Source organism: Epinephelus lanceolatus, chromosome 4, assembly GCF_041903045.1.
Source record: "Epinephelus lanceolatus isolate andai-2023 chromosome 4, ASM4190304v1, whole genome shotgun sequence".
Taxonomy (NCBI): domain Eukaryota; kingdom Metazoa; phylum Chordata; class Actinopteri; order Perciformes; family Serranidae; genus Epinephelus; species Epinephelus lanceolatus.
The window spans coordinates 26,863,666-26,881,822 of NC_135737.1; the positions used below are offsets into that span (position 1 = coordinate 26,863,666).

The window sequence follows — 18,157 nt, forward strand, 5'->3', positions numbered from 1 at the left end:
AACACCCTTTAAACATGGATTAATTCTGTACTCATGGTCGTACAGTAACAGTTTATACAAGTTTATAGACATCTGAAGTGCACACAACAGATTTATTTTTACGACCTGCTTATTTAATTTAAAATGTGTTAATAAAAGCAAGTTATTACTCACCTGAGCTGCTGAAGGCTCTGTAGTACCTCTCTCCAGGTGTCTGAGTGTGTGCGTGTGTGTGTGCCAGGGGTGGGTGCAGCAGACCAAACTCCCGCCTCAGAGATCCACCCCTCTAACACACACACACACACACACACACACACACACACACATCTCTTCACGTCCACAGCCATATTTCAGCGCAGTCTCATAAAGTTTGTACTCTGACGCCAATAAAGAGTATATCTGCCAACCTTTGGAATCATAGCAGAATCAGGAGCACAACACATTTTCTGATATCGTTTTTCAGCACCAAGTAGCACCTTATCACCCTAATTAATTTGAGACCTGTGGGGCCGCTAACATTCCTGTTTTTAAGAGGCTGTAGTGGGCTGAGTTTTAAAGCAAGAGTAATGATACTGGTATCATGAGAAACTAGAGGACCAATGACTTGGGCATTGGTATTAATTGTCAGGTACCCAGCTTTCAGATGTTGTGTACCACTTACAGCTGACTGCTATCTTCCTCCTCAAGATGCCCCCTCCCCCCAACTTTTAGACTGATGGACAGATTTTATCCTGTGTTCAATGTTTAAACAAGAAACTTAGAAAGGTATTCTGGAAAAAAAAAGCTACACTAAAATCTGGTTTTCATCTAAATGAGCACAAAACCCACATTATAACATGTGTTCAGACATACTTTTATTAATTTATGCCAAAAGCACAACAGGTGGCTACACAGCAGGGCCTCATGCTTAAAATGAACAGAGCATTTACTTGTACAGTGGCCGTCTTCAGAACACTCAGACACCTGACAGGAGATTCACAACAAAGACTGTTCATTTGTTCTCTCGCTATGATTTGGCTTACAGTAGGCTACTATTAATGTAGTCTTGCACATAAATAATGTCAATCTTAAATATCACTAATCTGAAAATCAGCACCCAAACTTGGTCTCTCTTTATTCAGGAATGTAATATATGACCAGTCAAAGCATCATGGCATTAGAGACTGAGCAAGCAGTTAAAGTACAAACAAGAAAGAGAAAAGAAAGAGACCCAGGCGTCGTAGATGTGCAGCACTAGTGTGTGTATGGGTAAACTAATCATAGTCTACTGGAGACAACCTAATCCTGGCGGAGCCAGTGACAGAGAAGTGGAAAGTATGCGTGGAGAAAAAGGCAGTGGGACAGCTGATACAGAAGCTCCCTCCACTATAGATGGTAAAAAGACTGCAGTGGCGGAGCTCGTGCAGATACCTGCAAACCATTGCTGTGCTCAGTCAGAGAGCTGTGGCAGTTGAGATTGTCTTATATAAGGCTCATCACATTTACATGTAGAGATACACATGCACTTGTGATATATGCATCATGAATATACAGGATATGCACACAAACACACCCAACCATTCAAACGTAGATCTAAATGAAGGATATTTAACTGTATATCTCATCAGTAAACTATATCTGTATTTATATATGTACTTATGCATATATGCTATAATCCAAAAGTGACAAACGTTATTCAGGACATTTGACAAACTAAGCAACAAACTGACAAATCCTGAAACTTAAAGGCAATAGATAGAAGTACAAAACAAAGAACAGTGGACCACACAACAGCTTCAAAGACAATCTTGTGTCAGGGGGTTTTCTGGCTAAGACAAAGAACTGGAATGAGTCACAGAAAGGCACGGGAACAGACAAGAGCACTGAGGGACTGGCATGGTCACAAGTGGAGCACAACAGGCTAAAGGTTTGTCTTATGGGCACAAGATTTATGTACATATTACACCTCTACACATAGATCTCCCCTCTTACCCTGTCATATAATCAGTTATAATAATCACCTATTTCTTCAGTGTTATAGTGGTTTAATATCAAATAAAACTGATCATCATCTGAGAAGGCAGCTCGGTACAGTAGAGTTGCCTCAGTTCTCTGCTGGAGTCTCTTTGGCAGCCTTTGCAGCTGAAAGAAGTAAAGGACAAGGGATTTAGTTGAAGGACAAGTGCAAAACAATAAATTTACCAAGAGTCATTTGTTATTAAATATTTCAGTCCTTCTCTCTCTCCTTTACTCAGTTTACTTACATGGAATCACTGTATGGTGACAGTTCTGCACCTCACGAAGAGTTAGTGAGTACTTACCTTTTCCTAAAGGATGCTTTTAGCTTTGTTTCTTACCGTCTGACAGTAAATTCATTTACATAAATACAAGACTTCTACTTGTAGTGAAGTTTATTTTTTACTGTGCTATTACTACTTTTATGCAAGCCAATCTGAAAACTTTCTTTCTTCCACCTCTGAAATCTCAAACTTTAAAAATTGATTAAAGGTCCAGTGTGTGGGATTTAAGGGGCTATACTGACAGAAATGGAATATAATATAATAAGTATGTTTTCTGTATAATCGCCCGAAAATAATAATTATCATGTTCACTTTATGTTACTTGGACTGTTTATCTAAATAAGGAGCCGGTCCTCGTCCACCGAGCCATGTTGCACCACCATATTTCTACAATAAGCCAGAACAGACAAACCAAACACTGGCTCCAGATATGAAAATTTAATTTGGATTTTCACATTTTTGCATTGGCCAGCGTAGTTAGCAGCCCCTCTGCGACAAGCTGAACAGCATAGAAAAAACTGCTTTATTTGTTTTGGAGAGGAAGAGACCTCTGCAGATAATTTGGCTCTTGGTGAAAACCTCCTGAACGTCTGGATCTTAAGTTATCAGGAAAAAATGGTGAGCATGCTGAGCTATGAGCCCATTTGCAATGTTCTGAACAGCATCAGAGAAACACTGATTTGTAATGTCAAACTGCTGTGTTCAGTGTTTTTACCAGTTTAAATTCATGGGTTTGTTTGATTTGGAGAGGAAAAGACCTCTGTGGATAATTCGGCTCTTGGGAAAAATCTCCCCAACGTCTAGATATTAAGTTATCAAAAAAAATTTGAGCATGCATTAATGCTAGGTGCTGGGCAATGTGCTGAACACCTTTGGAGAAATACTGATTTGTAAAGTGAAACTTCTTTAATCAATGTTTTTAGCAGTTTTAATCACCTAGTTCGTTTGTTTTGGAGAGAAAGAGACCTCTGGTGAGAATTTGGCCCCCAGTAAAAACCATCTGAACAAAGAGCACTGAAGGAATTCCAACTGGGAGATCACGCTTGGCACACGGGAGAGGTTTCAGCTGGGTGCAATCTGCAATCCCCATAGATAGACGCCACTAAATCCTACACAATGTTCCTTTAAATTATGCAAATTCTGATGACTTTGAGGCTTTAATCCCCTCACTCCATTCTACTCTGTTGTAACAGTTTGTTAAATGAGCTCTGTGCTTCACATAACACTTGACATACAGATAATAGCTGAGACATCAGAGAATGTGCAAAATGACTGAACTACATTTTTTAGTGACGACTGAACATGTTTGGTTGCTTTCCATTAAAAACTCAGGAATCAATAGCAGGGAAATGGATGCTGTGAAAATGATCATGTATTTGATTGTTTCTTTCATTATAAAGGATGGTCACTGTGAAATCTCAGTTATTAGAGCATCCTGAAATGTAACCACATGGAGGGATTTTAAAACAGCCCATGCATGAAACTACAGTAAATGTTATGGCAAAAACTGAAAGGTAACTAAATGTCCTCAACAAATTTTGCTCATTGATTTCTAAACTTAATTGAAGTGAATCAAAACCAGACACAGCTCGATATGTATGTAATCAAACTTTTGATAGACAAGAAAAAAGATTAGCAGTTTTTTAATATTCGTATTACTTGTATGTACTTGCTGTACACACATACAGTACAGTTCATCATGTGTAAGCACATGCACAGACAGCGAGTCGCCCCCCCTCTTCCCCTCTGCTATGGGCACTCCCAAAGGGAAACTCAATTATGGATTTGTGTCGTGGGTTGAGCCAGAGGTGAGAGGAGCTGACAGAGAGTTAAAATGTGCATCTTACCAATGGAGACAATCAGGTTCTCTTCTTGTGCCTCCTCGTCTCCGGGGGCCCTGAAGAGAGGATCCACAGGTTGTCATGGTAACCAAATCATGTAATATGACAATGAAAAGCACTTACAAAACCAAATCTTTGTTGTTTTTTTTCCATCAGAGAGGAACACTGACATACCTGGGCTTCTGGTTGATACTGCAGCGGCATCTTCGACCTAGAAAGATCATACATCTTTACCTACACATTGTGTGTCATCACTGTTTACAGTGGTTCATTGTTACTTGTTAATAAAGATATAATTAATAAAAATGACAAGATGGTGTAGTAACACAGTGTGGAAATGCAATAATAATTCATTCATTTACTGTTAATTATTCCTAAGTTGACTGTAACACTTGATAACACAGAGTGCATGTACACATAATAAAAGGGCACGCATGCACGCACGCGCACACACACACACACACACACACACAGATTGACTTACTAAGGATGAGAAGAATGCCCAGTGTGAACAGCACCACGGCAAATGCCAATCCTCCAATCCTCAGGCTCTCGTAGTCTACACAAGCAGATGATGCCAGAATGACAGACACAGGAGCGGAAGAAGGAAATGTAATCAGTGCACCATTCAGTGCATAAAGGTTTACACTGTCTCTGTTGCTTACAGAAAACTTTTCTAAGCTTACCATAAACAAATGGGTTCTCATCTGTCTCTTTGCCATCTGTAAAAATGTAATAGAAAACATTTAGAACCGAGGTGTTCAGATTTATCAATGTTGTTCAAACACATTTAAAGACAAATGGAAAATACATTTTACAAGTTCTACAAATTGTATCCTGTATCTCTGTCTTAAGTATTCTGTATTTCATTTTACATACAAAATGTTTGGCTCTTTGAGTGTTTTATAACAAAGTCCCTTGTTCCTCTTTCTGTAAAACATAAAATTATTTTTGATAACTCATCTTGAACTTGGAGGCAGTTACACAAATACACCCAATTAAATGTGATTTGGGGTGATTAGCTAACCCCATCCATTCAGCCCAGGGCACCAAGGCTTTGTCATGCCCATCGGTGGGTGATATAAAAACCAAAGGCACCCTTTAGCATCTTTATGAAATGCACTGGGTTTTCAGCTAACTTCAGTGTACAGCCATTCAGGGCAATACTTCAATGCTGAGAACAGCTGACATAGAGTGAGAAATTTTGCATAGGGTTGCAGGGAAGAGACCTGGATGGGTCAAACTAAACCAGACGTACACCCAAGAGATCAAAGTTCATGTCCAATGTGAAACCAAAAGTCAATGTTGTTTTAACATTATATTACAAAATTCACGTACAGTCATCGCACACTGACATCACTCACGTGATGCATTTATGTCACATTACGTTATGTTACAAAAGGTACTTATTTTAACCCAAAACACGTGATAAAGGTATGAATGGTCAAATATTCATATTGAACAGCCAAATCCAATCTGACTGACATAATTCTGTGTTGGGTACTGCGTCACATACCGCCCATTTGTCAGTGGCCTTTCACATGTACATATTACGCGCTAGGTGTCCTCCTGTGTCTGTTGTTGACATTCCGGGAAGCCACTACCTGCCACTGCCACTATCAATGCCGGGATGTCAACAAAAGCACATGGTTAGATTTCAGCGACAAAAGCATATAGTTCGGTTAAGAAACAAACATCATCGTTTAGCTCAACATTCATAGGGGAAGCGAACAGCAGGCTCCTGGGTGAAAGTCCGGGGGTTTGTTGGACTGATCCACCACTCCTCCCACCCACCCTATAGGGACTTTCCAGCTCCTCCTCATTACTAGCAGCATATCATACCGCCATGACAGTTTCCATCTGGCTGCGTTATTATCTGACACCGCCCATCTGCATATCATATTTCAGCGACAAGTGCCATTCACCGGCCGGCAGCATATCATAACACTGCAAAAGGCTACGTCAGGCCACGATACAAACTGACACTGCCCAGCTGCGTATTATACTGCCATGAAAGGTGGCTTTGGTGTCAGGTGTCTGATGCCAAATTCACTGACAAAGCGTCAATATTCAATGACTTCGAAATGAGAACGGGCTGAGAGTGCAGGACTTTGACACCAGAATCCCAAGTTCGTTTCCAGACTTCTGTCTGTGGTTAGGTTAAGGCAACAAAGGCTCTTTGGTTGAGGTTAGGGAAAGATCATGATTTAACTTAAACATTAATAAAACAGCTGATAATAATAATAACAATGATGAAAATGCTAAAGTAACAACAAGTGAATAATGTCATTTTGGTGAGAAACAAATGAAATACATTATCATTGAACATTTTGCTGATACGTTCAGTATGAACATTTTTGGGAGCTGCCAGGTACCTTAATTAACAACATTTTCCTTATTATGTTAATAGAAAACATAATTGCTTGGTATTGGGTTTGCCTCGAAAACATATTTGCTTGTTCAAATTAACCATATACAAATGTAATTTCTATGAGAAATGGCTGCAAATAACATTCTAGTCTGGATAGGGTTTGAAAAAGTAATGGTATTGTCAACACTTAATGCATTAGAATTTCATATGTGGTTATTCATAAATATTCATTATCACCACTTTCCTTTCAAAGAACCACTCTCATGGCTTCAGAATTGATTTCACTGTAAAGAGCTCTTTGTAATCAGCACACTGTTGAGTCTGGTCATTCTTGGGCTTAATCTATTCATCTGCCACTGTTTGCTGTGGGGGGGTAATCCATAAGGGTTTGATTCAATGCAGAAACCAATAGACCTTCCTCTGTGGCTGTTAGGACCGAAGATGACCCCATTAGAGATTGCATCAAGTTTACTCACCCTGTGCACTGGGGTCTGCCACAGCTGAGAGGCAGCAAAGAAGGGAAGTGGTTTGAGTCAGAGGGTGAAAGGAAAAAGAAGGACAGGAAATTAGATTTGAGACCATGAGTGAAAAATACTTCAACACTATCCATCTCTCTATCGACTAATCTCTCTATGTCTTTCTTAACACCAGCTCTAAGTGTCACAAAAAGCAGCACCACGTCATCTATTTATAGTGCGTGAACATGTGAGCATGTGTTTACGTGTCTTACATCTAATCACACACTATAAACAGACCTCACACACACAGTCAGTGACACAGCCCGTCTGTGAAACCCACAAACAAAGCCCTGAAGCAATAATTGATGTTTTGCTATGAGCCCACACCCAGCGAGTGCCTTTTCATGTGACATCACTCCCTGCCCTGACACTGCCTCCCTATGGACAATTAGTGTGTACACACGTATGCATGGATGTAAGTATAGGGGAGGAGCTTACCAGCCACACACACCAGAAGCGAAGAGAGGAAGAGCAAAATAGTTTCCATGGCAACTGTTGACATAGAGTAATAAAGAGGGAGGGTGAGAGAGAATGAAAGAAAGACAAAAAATACAGTGAGAGAGGTCTGTGTTACAACACAAGCAGACATGCAGCACCGTAAGGGGTGTGTAAAAGGGGAATCACATCACACAACGCTGGCTCCGTCCAAACCCCTGGAGTTTAACTGATTTAAAAGGCCTACGGATATAGTTTTTATCTTGCATAACGATCCATGTTCAGAGCCTGCATACATGTTCTCTTTTCCTGGCAGATTACTCCTTCCTCCCTGTGGACATCACACAACCTTGGCCCATTTTCATGCAGGCTATTCAATGCACACATGCCAATTGTGTCTCCTACAAAACATGTTCATGTTCAGCTAATTTATATTGCTAAACACATAGCACCTAGCTGCATGGCTCTGGGGGTATCTCAATGATTCCTGCACAGATTGTCATGAAACTTTGTTCAGACATTCGTGTTCCTCAGAGGATGAATCCTAAAGACTTTGGTGATTTGTGACATTTTTGGTTTTTGGTAACATGAATTGACAACTTTTGGATGGATTTCCACATAATTCTTTATATATCTATGACTCTTAAGGCTCATTTATACTCCCATACAAAATAGACATGTTCATTTCAAACATTGTGACCATCACTTCCATACTTTCTGTATGACAGAGTAGATATACCCACTAGATGGCAGTGGAGGGCAAAGTCAAAAGGCCAGGAAATACATGGAAGCATTTGGATGGAATATCATTTTCAACGTCATCGTTACCAATTCCTTAAATTCTGCCATTTTTAAAATGCCTTCATCATCTCCTATGGTCGCATCTTGTTTGTACAATACCACACTGACCCCACGTTTTTTAGTGGTACTGCTCCAATTTGTCTGTACCTGTAAGTTTTCAGAAAACATGCACAAATACAGACAAAATGACCACAGAGTATGGACAGAAGGGTCCATCTGTGTCTGTATACATTTTTAATGTTGAGCATAAGTGAGCCACTCGATTATGATGGGCATCGTCAGGTCAAAATTTTAATTCGTCCAATACTTTGGTTTAATGACTAAATATCTGCAAAACTAATGACATCACTCATCAGCCTCAGCTGTACTTTGTGTTTACTGTTAGTTGAGAATTGTTAACATGCTACCCACTAAACCAGGATGGTGAAGATGGTAAACATTACAACCACCAAACATCAGCCTGGTATCAATGTGAACATGTTTTAGTGTTTGGCTCAAAACACCACTGTACCGAATCACTCAATATGGTGATGAACCATTATCTAACCTATCTATGAAGTGTTCCCCTGCATTACCCTTTGAAATACCTGCTCTGGGAACTATGTGACTGCAGGGCTGATAATGGAAGTGGAAACAGGTGAGCATAAGAATGACGAAGTCCTGTGAAAAAGTCTGAGGGCATCTGGTGGACAGGTAGGGAACAACAACAAATAGTCTTTGAGGAAGAAGGGATGTGGATGAAGAGGAGGGACTAATAGCCTTTTTACATATACATGTGCTTAGTCTGGCTTGGCTCAGTGGGTCAGTCTAGCACTGCAGGGATTTGCATCTCCATACAATAAGGCTAAAGGTGCGTCTTTAACTGATGACTAGCTTGTGCTTGGGAACCAATTAAATATTTTTGTGTCTGCCCCACTGGTGTTGTGGAAAACAGCTTTCTTGTTGTCAAGAGTTTTTCAATTGTCTCTTGGCACTGCAAGAATGTACGCAGGATGCCCATTGCCACCAGTTTGCTCACAATGTCTTGGGAAGCATAGTCTGCCAGAGTGCAGTGTAATGACGCTACACTGCTTTTTATCTCCAAGTGAGGAAATAGAGTACTTCCAGTTTGCATTATCCGGTTAAAATGCACTTAAAGTTCCACTCATCACTAAAGCATATTTCATGCAGGAGAGGCAATAAAAACAAATGAAATTATTAAAGATGTCATAACATTTTGAGGAAAATGTCTGTATTTTAACCTGTGTTTTTGTGTCTAACTAATAGAGACAACAATTGTGTAAACTCGTCCCATACTGAGAAACACTGCTCCAGCCGCATCAGCGACACAGGCTGCAATGTAATCCCCATGGGCAATTGTGAACCGTTATACATCCAGTATGAGAGCTTGTTTTTGCAACTGACAGGCTCAGAGGTGTCTGACAACATTACAGAAAGAATGCTACAGAGAAGTGTTTTTCTTTTGCTGGTCTGTTTGTTATTGTTATCAAGTCTCACTCAAGGAGAACTCTTGTTCTGAAATCTCACGAGATGTGACTTGATGAAGGAAAAACAAAGGTGGTAACGTTAGTTAGAGTTGGAGAGAGAAGTCCTAGAAAATGAAAATGGAAATAGCAAATGTTATGTTGGAGTACAGAAAATGTAGCTTAGTGTTATCTAAAAAAAATGTAAATGTTGTGGCTGAATATTTTGCTGATTTTGATCATGTGGAAAAGTCCATAAGATTTTAGACTTCTCCTTGAGCGAGACTTGGTTACACACAGTAACAAACAGATCAACGAAAGGTAAAGAATAACATTTAGTTTCTCTGTATGGCCTTTTCCATAATGTTGTCAGACACTTCTAACAATAATCTGAGCCTGTCAGTGGCAAAAACAAGCGCTTTTTTTGGACGTTAATTGACATTGCACAATTGCCCATAGGGAGTATTGCATCTTGTTTCAAACTGTTGTCTCCATATAGTTACATGTTAAAACATGGTAAAATAGGACCCAGGTTCAAATATACAGACATTTCCCTTTGAGGTGTGTTGATTGATTTATGACGTCCACTCATGCATTGAATAACGTGAGAAAACATTCCAACTTAAAAAGTTGCAGATAGCTAGGTCTTTGTTTGGCACAGTCAATACAAGTATTTGCATGCATATAAAATGGGCCCATGCATTATTCTTCTGATGGTTTCTTTATTTGCATTATTAAAAATGCAACATATTCTCATCCCAAGTCGTCATATATCACCGCTTTGTCAATGGCTTTTTACGTCTACATATTACACGCTAGGTATCCTCTTGTGTCTACTATGGACGTTCAAGGACATGCTACCAATGCTTGGATGTCAACAAAAGCACATGGTTAGGTTAAGAAAAAAACAATCTTGGTTTGGCATTCGGGAAGCAAACACCAGGCTCCTGAGTGAAAGTCCGGGGTTTGCTGGACCCATCCACCACCCATCCCACCCTACAGGGACTTTCCTGCTCCTTATATTACGCTGTTACCAGCAGTGTTTCAACCTGACGCCATCCAGCAGCATATCATACTGCCATGAAAGGTGCTGTCCTGGCTTATCGGTGGAGTATCATTATGATGCAAAAAGTTGTGTTACACAGTGATGCCACCCGACCGCGTTTCATAACTTGTACTGGCAGTGAACTGTAACTCATAACTCAGCTCCAGGTGTCTGATGCTGAAATCATTGACAAAGTGGAGGTATGTGATGACTTCAGAATGAGAACGGGCTAAATAATGATGTTAAAAATGCCCACATGACATCGGAACAACCCGCTTGGGGTAGGTCTGGAGAGCCTTGACTCAACTCCGGAGATGTCCATCTCGGGGGAAGACTCGACTCAACCTGGTGCATTTTAAGTGGTAATGGAAATGCAAATCAATGCAGCATGATTTGACTCGGTGCCAGAAATGCCAAGGGAAAAGCCCTCAAAGGAACAAAGTGTAACAAATACAGATGAGTGGCAAGATTTGACAGCAATGCATTTGATGAGGAATATAAAAGTTCCACAGTAAAAAAAAGCAAGAGGCAAGTCTGCAGTGCAACAAGTGTTCCCTGTTCACAAGCTATAGAAGTATCTATTCAAGCCTTCAAGAGTCCAGAAGTTTTGTTCAACTAAGGCTTTACCATCCGTCTGTCTGTGTGCATGGCTTCATTTCCTTCCATCCATCTGACTGACTGTCTCTCTGACTGACTGTCCATTTATGTTCATCAACCCATCTGGCTGTTTGTCTCTACTCAGATGTATCAGTGGTGGAGCACATAGTGCACTTAAATGAGCAGAATCCATTATAGTCATTAGCAGAGCATTTCTGCCCAGTTTATTTGTTGGTGCTTCGTATAATTGATTTGTTAATCCTCGTACAGATCTGTGCAACACACGGTAACACAGACATTTATGAAATAATGTGACACAAGATGACAACAGAGTAACATGACATCCATTAGACTAATGGTACCTATCCTTAAAATGAAAATCAGCCCTATGTGACCCCAGATAAAATAGTTAACTGGAATTTTCTATTTTTGTTTTTATGTTTGTTTGGATGTTGTCATGCATACTTGAGTTTATTGACGCAGACTGAATTTTTATGACAAGCTCTCATGTTTCTTGCTTTACATTACCATTCTTTATGAGTGTACATACACGAAAAATAGTAAAGTTATTTAACATTACGAATGCTAGCGACAAAAAAAGAGAATTTCTTCTTCTAATGAGGATTTTCCATTTCACGTCTGACTGCACATTCAAATAAAAACCTTTGAAGTTTGTCTCAAGGTCTTTTTCGGCGTCACAGCGTACGCGTTGTGGAAAATATGATGCATTCAGAGTGGCACTTTACAGTCTAGTTAAAAACCAAACACAGATATGAATCATGAGATACGACAATATAGTCTTTGAAGGCATGTCTGTCACATCGGCACATCTTTCTTTCACATCAGAGGTGATGATTGATGGTTGGCCCCAAACTGTACATCACTTCAGGCACATTAATAAACACCAATCGAGCTCTAGTGCAGCAGGTGGGAAATTTATTTCTCACTAAGGCAGGTGTGTCCTCCATACGGCAGGGTATGCTGCCACCATTACAGAGATGTTGCTCTAGTTATGTCAACAAACTTTGTTGTTACAAGATCCTTTTACGTTATACGAAGTAATTTTCATGCTGTGATATTTCCTCGATATTACAACAGACGAACCTATCATTTTATTACGAGGAAAGTTTGTTTTAATGAGATATGCTGATTTGGTGAAATTTTATGATGCAAGACTAATTAATACATTGTTCTGACATGAAACGTATCCTGTAAAATGGAATCCTTTGATATTTACTGATAAAATATGTCACAATAACGATAAAAATGTGAACATGAAAAGAATACTGTAAAACAAGAACTTCTCATTAAAGCAAGAACATTTTTGTCATATCCTTTTTCTTCACCACTTGACAGCCTCCTCTACGACCTGGTTTTAAGTTGAAAACATCACACACACTGTGATTTGTTTTTGTCAGAGCATTTAGAACAGTTACAGCAGAACAAACACTCAATAAGCAGGTCATCTCTGTTTATTCTTTCAAACAGCACACATAATTGAATTAACATAGTTGACTTCACAAGCATGTGTACTGCTTTATCGTGCTGCAAGCCGAATTTTTCACTGACTGACTGATTCCCTCATTTTTCAATCATCATTTCAGCTCAACTGATGTGAAAAACTCTACCTATCTGCCTAAATGGACAGATGAAAATACAGTCTACGTGGAAGATCCGGCATCCAGCTCTCCATCGGCTAACTATCACACTCTCCCTTCTGTTATGATTTCAGTGAGGAACATTAAGTGTTCCTCGAAAAGTAAAAAGCTTCACACTGATAATGGAAAACTTCGTTCGGAAACATAAAGTGTGCACGAGGCAGCTACTCATCCATTTGCAAAATGTTCCTAAATAGCATCCCCCAATCCCCCTGGCTCTATATTTAGCAAGAGAAAATATGGAATGATGTGTGTTCAGCTGGATGCTCTCTTGCTGTGGCAGTTATAAAGATAGGTATGTCAATGTGAGACTAATGGAAAGGCAGAATATCGGATGCACTGCTGTGTCTCTTCCAAGTAAGACACTTGTTAATAGCACAGATATGACAGTAAGTGTTCAGGGTTAAGTGGCCCGCAGGAAAACCTCCGCTGATCCTGGAGGAACCAAAGATGGTCTGGGGTTAAAGGCTAAGTAATCAGTCAGACTTAAAACACTGGATGTCCATTCACACCACAACACCTGTTACAGTTCTGCTTTGGTTATGAACAGTAGTTAGCCGAAAGCAGGTTTCATTTTAGAAGTTATCAGATAATTTAATCCTTCTTGACAACAAAATACTGTGTCATATGTTCTCAGGTTGTTTGAGTTATCAGTTATCAGGGTTTTGTTGCTGAATGCTTTAGACATATCTTAAGCAATTCTGTACTGCAATTTCTTCCAACGCCGATAACTGTAAACCTGATTTTTCAGTCTGGCTCCATTTTATGTGAAATTTGTTGATGCAGAATAGCTACCGCTCCGCTCAGCTCGGTCTTGGCAAGGTGCTGGAAACATCAGTAAGTCCAGATTGGTAGAAAAAGACTTCCGCACACTTACATCTGCGCAGTGTGTCACTTTATTGTTGAGCTTTCAGTCTATTTGACCTTCATTAGAACGTACATGAGGCAATGGACAGGCTGGTAAAAGTAACCAATCTCAGTCTAATCACTGGCTGTATGCAAGACACCTGTGTGCAACCCTGGTGGTAGGAGCTCCACCTCCTGGGAGTTGTAGTTTTTTTGAATACTGTGAATAATGTAAAATTTGTTGACCCACACTTGAAGTCTTAAAACCTGGGTTGGCATCAGGGACACTGCACTTAGTTGGTTTTATTCTTATCTTTTAGAAAGAACCTTTGCGGTCACCATAGGTAATCACTCATCTTCAACAGCTCACATTACCTGTGGTGTACCGCAGGGTTCGATTTTAGGTCCAATTTTATTTTCTATTTATATGCTTCCTCTCGGTCATATCATTCAGCGGCACAATGTCTCTTTTCATTGTTATGCGGACGACACACAGATATACCTCCCGCTGAGACCCAGTGACCCCAGAAGCCTAGCTGCTGTCGTAGACTGTATCAAAGATATCAACTGTTGGATGGCACAAAATTTTCTTCAACTCAAAAACTCAAAATCAGAAATTCTGCTGTTCAGTTCCTCAAAATCAATCAGCCTCATCAAAAACAATCTCGGTCCATTATCCTCAAATGTTCAGCCCACAGCCAAAAATCTTGGAGTTATATTTGATTCAGATCTCAGTTTTCAACCCCACATCAAGGAAGTTGTTCAGTCCTGTTTCTATCAGTTACAAATTATTTCAAAAATTAAACCCATGCTTTCACGCCCTGACCTAGAAAAAGTTATCCATGCATTCATCTTCTCCAGACTAGACTACTGTAACTCCCTCCTTCAACCATAAATCACTCTCCCGCCTCCAACTAGTTCAAAACGCAGCAGCTAGGCTTCTCACTGGTTTTAACAGACGACATCACATCACTCCTATTCTTGCTTCCCTTCATTGGCTCCCTGTCTGTTTTAGAATTGATTTTAAGATTTTACTGATCACTTTTAAAGCACGTCTGGGTCTGGCCCCTAGCTATATAACAGATATGTTGACCCCATATGAGCCTGTGCGCAGCCTTAGATCCTCAGGCAGGGGCCTTTTGGTTGTTCCAGAGTAGAGGCTGAAGTCTAAGGGTGACCGAGCTTTTTCCATCAGGGCCCCTCGGCTTTGGAACGACCTGCCCAAGGATCAAAGGTTTGCAGAATCAGTGACTTCTTTTAAAACACTTCTTAAAACCCATTTTTATAGACTTGCTTTTATGTGATGTCGTCGTTCCCCTCTTTTTCTTGTATTGTTTATTTATTAGTGTTTTAGTTGTATTGCATTTACTTATTTTATTCCCTTTGCTGTTTTCTCCTGTACTCCTTGCTGCTACCTTATTGCTGCCATGTTGTATATGTCTGCCTCTGCTATATTGTGTGTTGTTGCTGTATTACCTGCTGCTGTTATATTGTTGATTGTACTGATTTTGCTTTGTTTGTCAAAGCACTTTGTAAACTTTGTTTTTAAAAGGTGCTATATAAATAAAGTTATTATTATTATTATTATTATTAAGTAAATGATGAGATCCTTGTAAACAATATAACTCTTGTTAGGGTGCTACATGAATCTCTTTAGAGTAGGTTAGTGGGTCAGTGTCACATCTGTGTCCCTTGAGAATCCCTTAAGGTGTTTGCAGAATGGCACTGCCAAATGTAATGTCTCAAACAGCTATTCAGCACCAGCCTTTCTCTCCTCAAGTATCAAACATGGCACCTGAGCAGTTGCCTCTCCATCTTCCCTTAACCTGCCTTATCTGCACTATTGTTAAGCAATATCAAATTCCAGAGCCAGACTTCCCTTTGTCTGGGAGGAGAGGACAAGAAAGGGCCAGGAAGGGTGACTGTATCTGTTTTGGGGAGGACAAGGAAATAGCAGGCAGGGAGGCTGTTTTCTGTAATGTGGGGACAAGGAAAGGGCAGGCTGAAAGACAGAGAGAATGGGAGACGAGCAGACAGGGACAGACATTGTCTAGCAGGAGAGTACAAGTGAAGGGCATGCAGAGGAGACACTGTCTGAATAGAGAGGGCAGGGGAAGGGCAGTCTGTTGTACGATGGTGGCATTTCCAGTACAACATACACAGAGAAGTAAAAAGGGAAAGGTCAGGGAATGTGGTGAGAGAGAGGGAGAAACAGGAGGGGGATCAATGAGACGACATACCTAAAAGCAACGGAAGCAGTGAAAGGAAGTGGACAAGGGCAGTAGAGTGCTCAACAGTCACTCAGACATAAAAAATATTGATCTGACCTTTGACATGAGACTGTCTGGCAAATGTGTGAGTCTCAGACAAGCTTAAGATCGAAGTGACACATATCTTTGTAACACAACATCTAAAATCATAATTTAACCAACAAGGTCATGAGAGAAAAACTATATTTAAATGAGTGTCCATTCTTATGTACACTAGACCACACCCTGCCAACCTCCTTAACTGTGTCCTTGGTGCGATCAGGAGATTAAGGACACTCTGATCACTGTACGTCTGAGAGGTGCAACTTCAACTGTGTTTGTCTTTAAGTGCCTGTCGGATTGTGGAGTTTGTCTTTCTTCAAATGCAAGGTTTAAATGTGAGGTCATCACTGTACCATATCACCCAATTTCACTCTAGGCTTTCGTGTGTGTGCGTGCGGATGTGCAGGACTCTGAGGCTTTTGAGTATTCAAAAAATTAAACACACCAGTCTTAACCTCAAACAAAAATCTATTTCCTATTTCCTAACACGAATAAAAAACAAAGTAGGGCAGCTAAATAGGTCCCACCACAGGTCTCTATAACCTTTGTGGAAAAAAACAACTTGGCCCCCTTTTGCAGCCATCATAATGATGTTACATCACCATGACAACAATGTGCGTCGTTCCATATTGTCCAGTTATCTCCACGGTAACTGCCTCCGACTGCCAAATAATCTGGACCTGAGCGTTAAATGGCTCGTATGGAAACACAAAGACAACCGGGGTGCATGCAGTGCATAAAGGAGCACGGGGTGTGGCACGTAGCTGTAAAGTCAAACTTATTCTGTTGGACTTCAATTGGTTTCTAATATGAATCCCCACACATTCATGTATGAATAAATGCATCAGCTGTAGGGGATAGTGACTGTAAATCCAGCGGCTTTTGTTACCTGTGTAACTTGCGCGCGGACAACAAAGAGCGACCTCAATAACGCACTAATAACCTCTCCGTTATGATATGAACGTACAGCCTACATGGCACCGCCAGTTACCACGCGCTGCAAGATTTCACTCACAATAAACAATTGACACAATATGTTTCAGCATCCGACGCGTGACGTCTGCGCATTCATCCACTTGTGCGCCCCTCAACCTGTGGATCATCAGATGGAGCGGAGAAACAAGCCATCATGCGCCTTGTGATCTTCCCTCCCAGTGTAACCGTTTATAATACAAGAGCAGTGACATCACATACGACATCTGATATTTGGGTTTCAACTTGCTCCCACAAGGCTGACGATATCATTAAGTCAATCGGTCGCGCTCCTGTTTTTTTGAGGCTTTATTGATCCACATTTACAAACGGGATATGTGTGTTTTTTCTGCCGCGCAACCATGAAGGTTACAGTGATCAGTGCCAGCAGACACACCCTCATTCTGAAGCGCTGATAAACAACAAGCAGCGTTGTACTAAACGTCATCCCTGCAAGTTAATGAGAGCACGTCCAGCATTGTGTGTAACAGTGCAAACACCACACATGCTGGCGTAAAATAATCTCACCTGGAAATATGCGTTATTCACTGAAAATCCTATAAATAAAACGAACTAATGTGTCCTGAAAAATACTTATATCATAATTAATTATAACCACATTTGCACCCCCTTCCAATCCATCTTTCATGGCTATCGTGACCCCTCCTGACTCTCATTTTTCCCCGACAATAAAACAGCAATAACACCATCTAAGACATCAAATATGCGCGCTTGTCAACTTACCACTTGTTCCTCCAGCGGACCGTTTGCCAAACAAACTGATATCCACCCTGAAAAATCAATCAGCTTGTCTCACAAGGTTTTTTGTTCCAAATATTCTCATCTGTCAATATGTGCACACTGCTCACATCTACTTGTCCTGGAAAAAATAGATGTGATGGATAACAATGTGACTCCTGTAATGACTGCTTATTCAGTGCGCTGAACCCTCTCTGTTGCTCTGTCTCTTCTCTCCCTCCCTCTCTATCTCACTCACACACTCACACACACACACACACACACACCCATCATAGACCCCC

General features: G+C 40.5%; 1 protein-coding gene across 1 annotated transcript; it reads right to left on the bottom strand.

Moving 5' to 3' along the window:
- Positions 1 to 816: 816 nt before the first annotated feature.
- On the bottom strand, positions 817 to 18,119 carry fxyd6 (FXYD domain containing ion transport regulator 6). The gene is made up of 8 exons (XM_033630405.2): positions 17,862 to 18,119; positions 7,427 to 7,480; positions 6,947 to 6,970; positions 4,786 to 4,821; positions 4,584 to 4,658; positions 4,274 to 4,310; positions 4,106 to 4,155; positions 817 to 2,100 (listed from the first exon to the last, which is right to left on the bottom strand). The coding sequence occupies exons 2-8, from the start codon at positions 7,473 to 7,475 to the stop codon at positions 2,063 to 2,065; spliced, it is 309 nt and encodes a 102-aa protein (XP_033486296.1). The 5' UTR covers positions 7,476 to 7,480; positions 17,862 to 18,119; the 3' UTR covers positions 817 to 2,062.
- Between the last annotated feature and the right edge of the window lie 38 nt (positions 18,120 to 18,157).

Excerpts from the sequence above, each read along its gene's own strand:
- fxyd6 (XM_033630405.2), bottom strand. The coding sequence starts at position 7,475 with ATGGAAACTATTTTGCTCTTCCTCTCTTCGCTTCTGGTGTGTGTGGCT. Across the intron at positions 4,822-6,946 it reads GGCAGACCCCAGTGCACAGG|ATGGCAAAGAGACAGATGAG; the intron begins GTGAGTAAACTT and ends ACATTTTTACAG. Across the intron at positions 4,311-4,583 it reads GGGCATTCTTCTCATCCTTA|GTCGAAGATGCCGCTGCAGT; the intron begins GTAAGTCAATCT and ends TGATCTTTCTAG.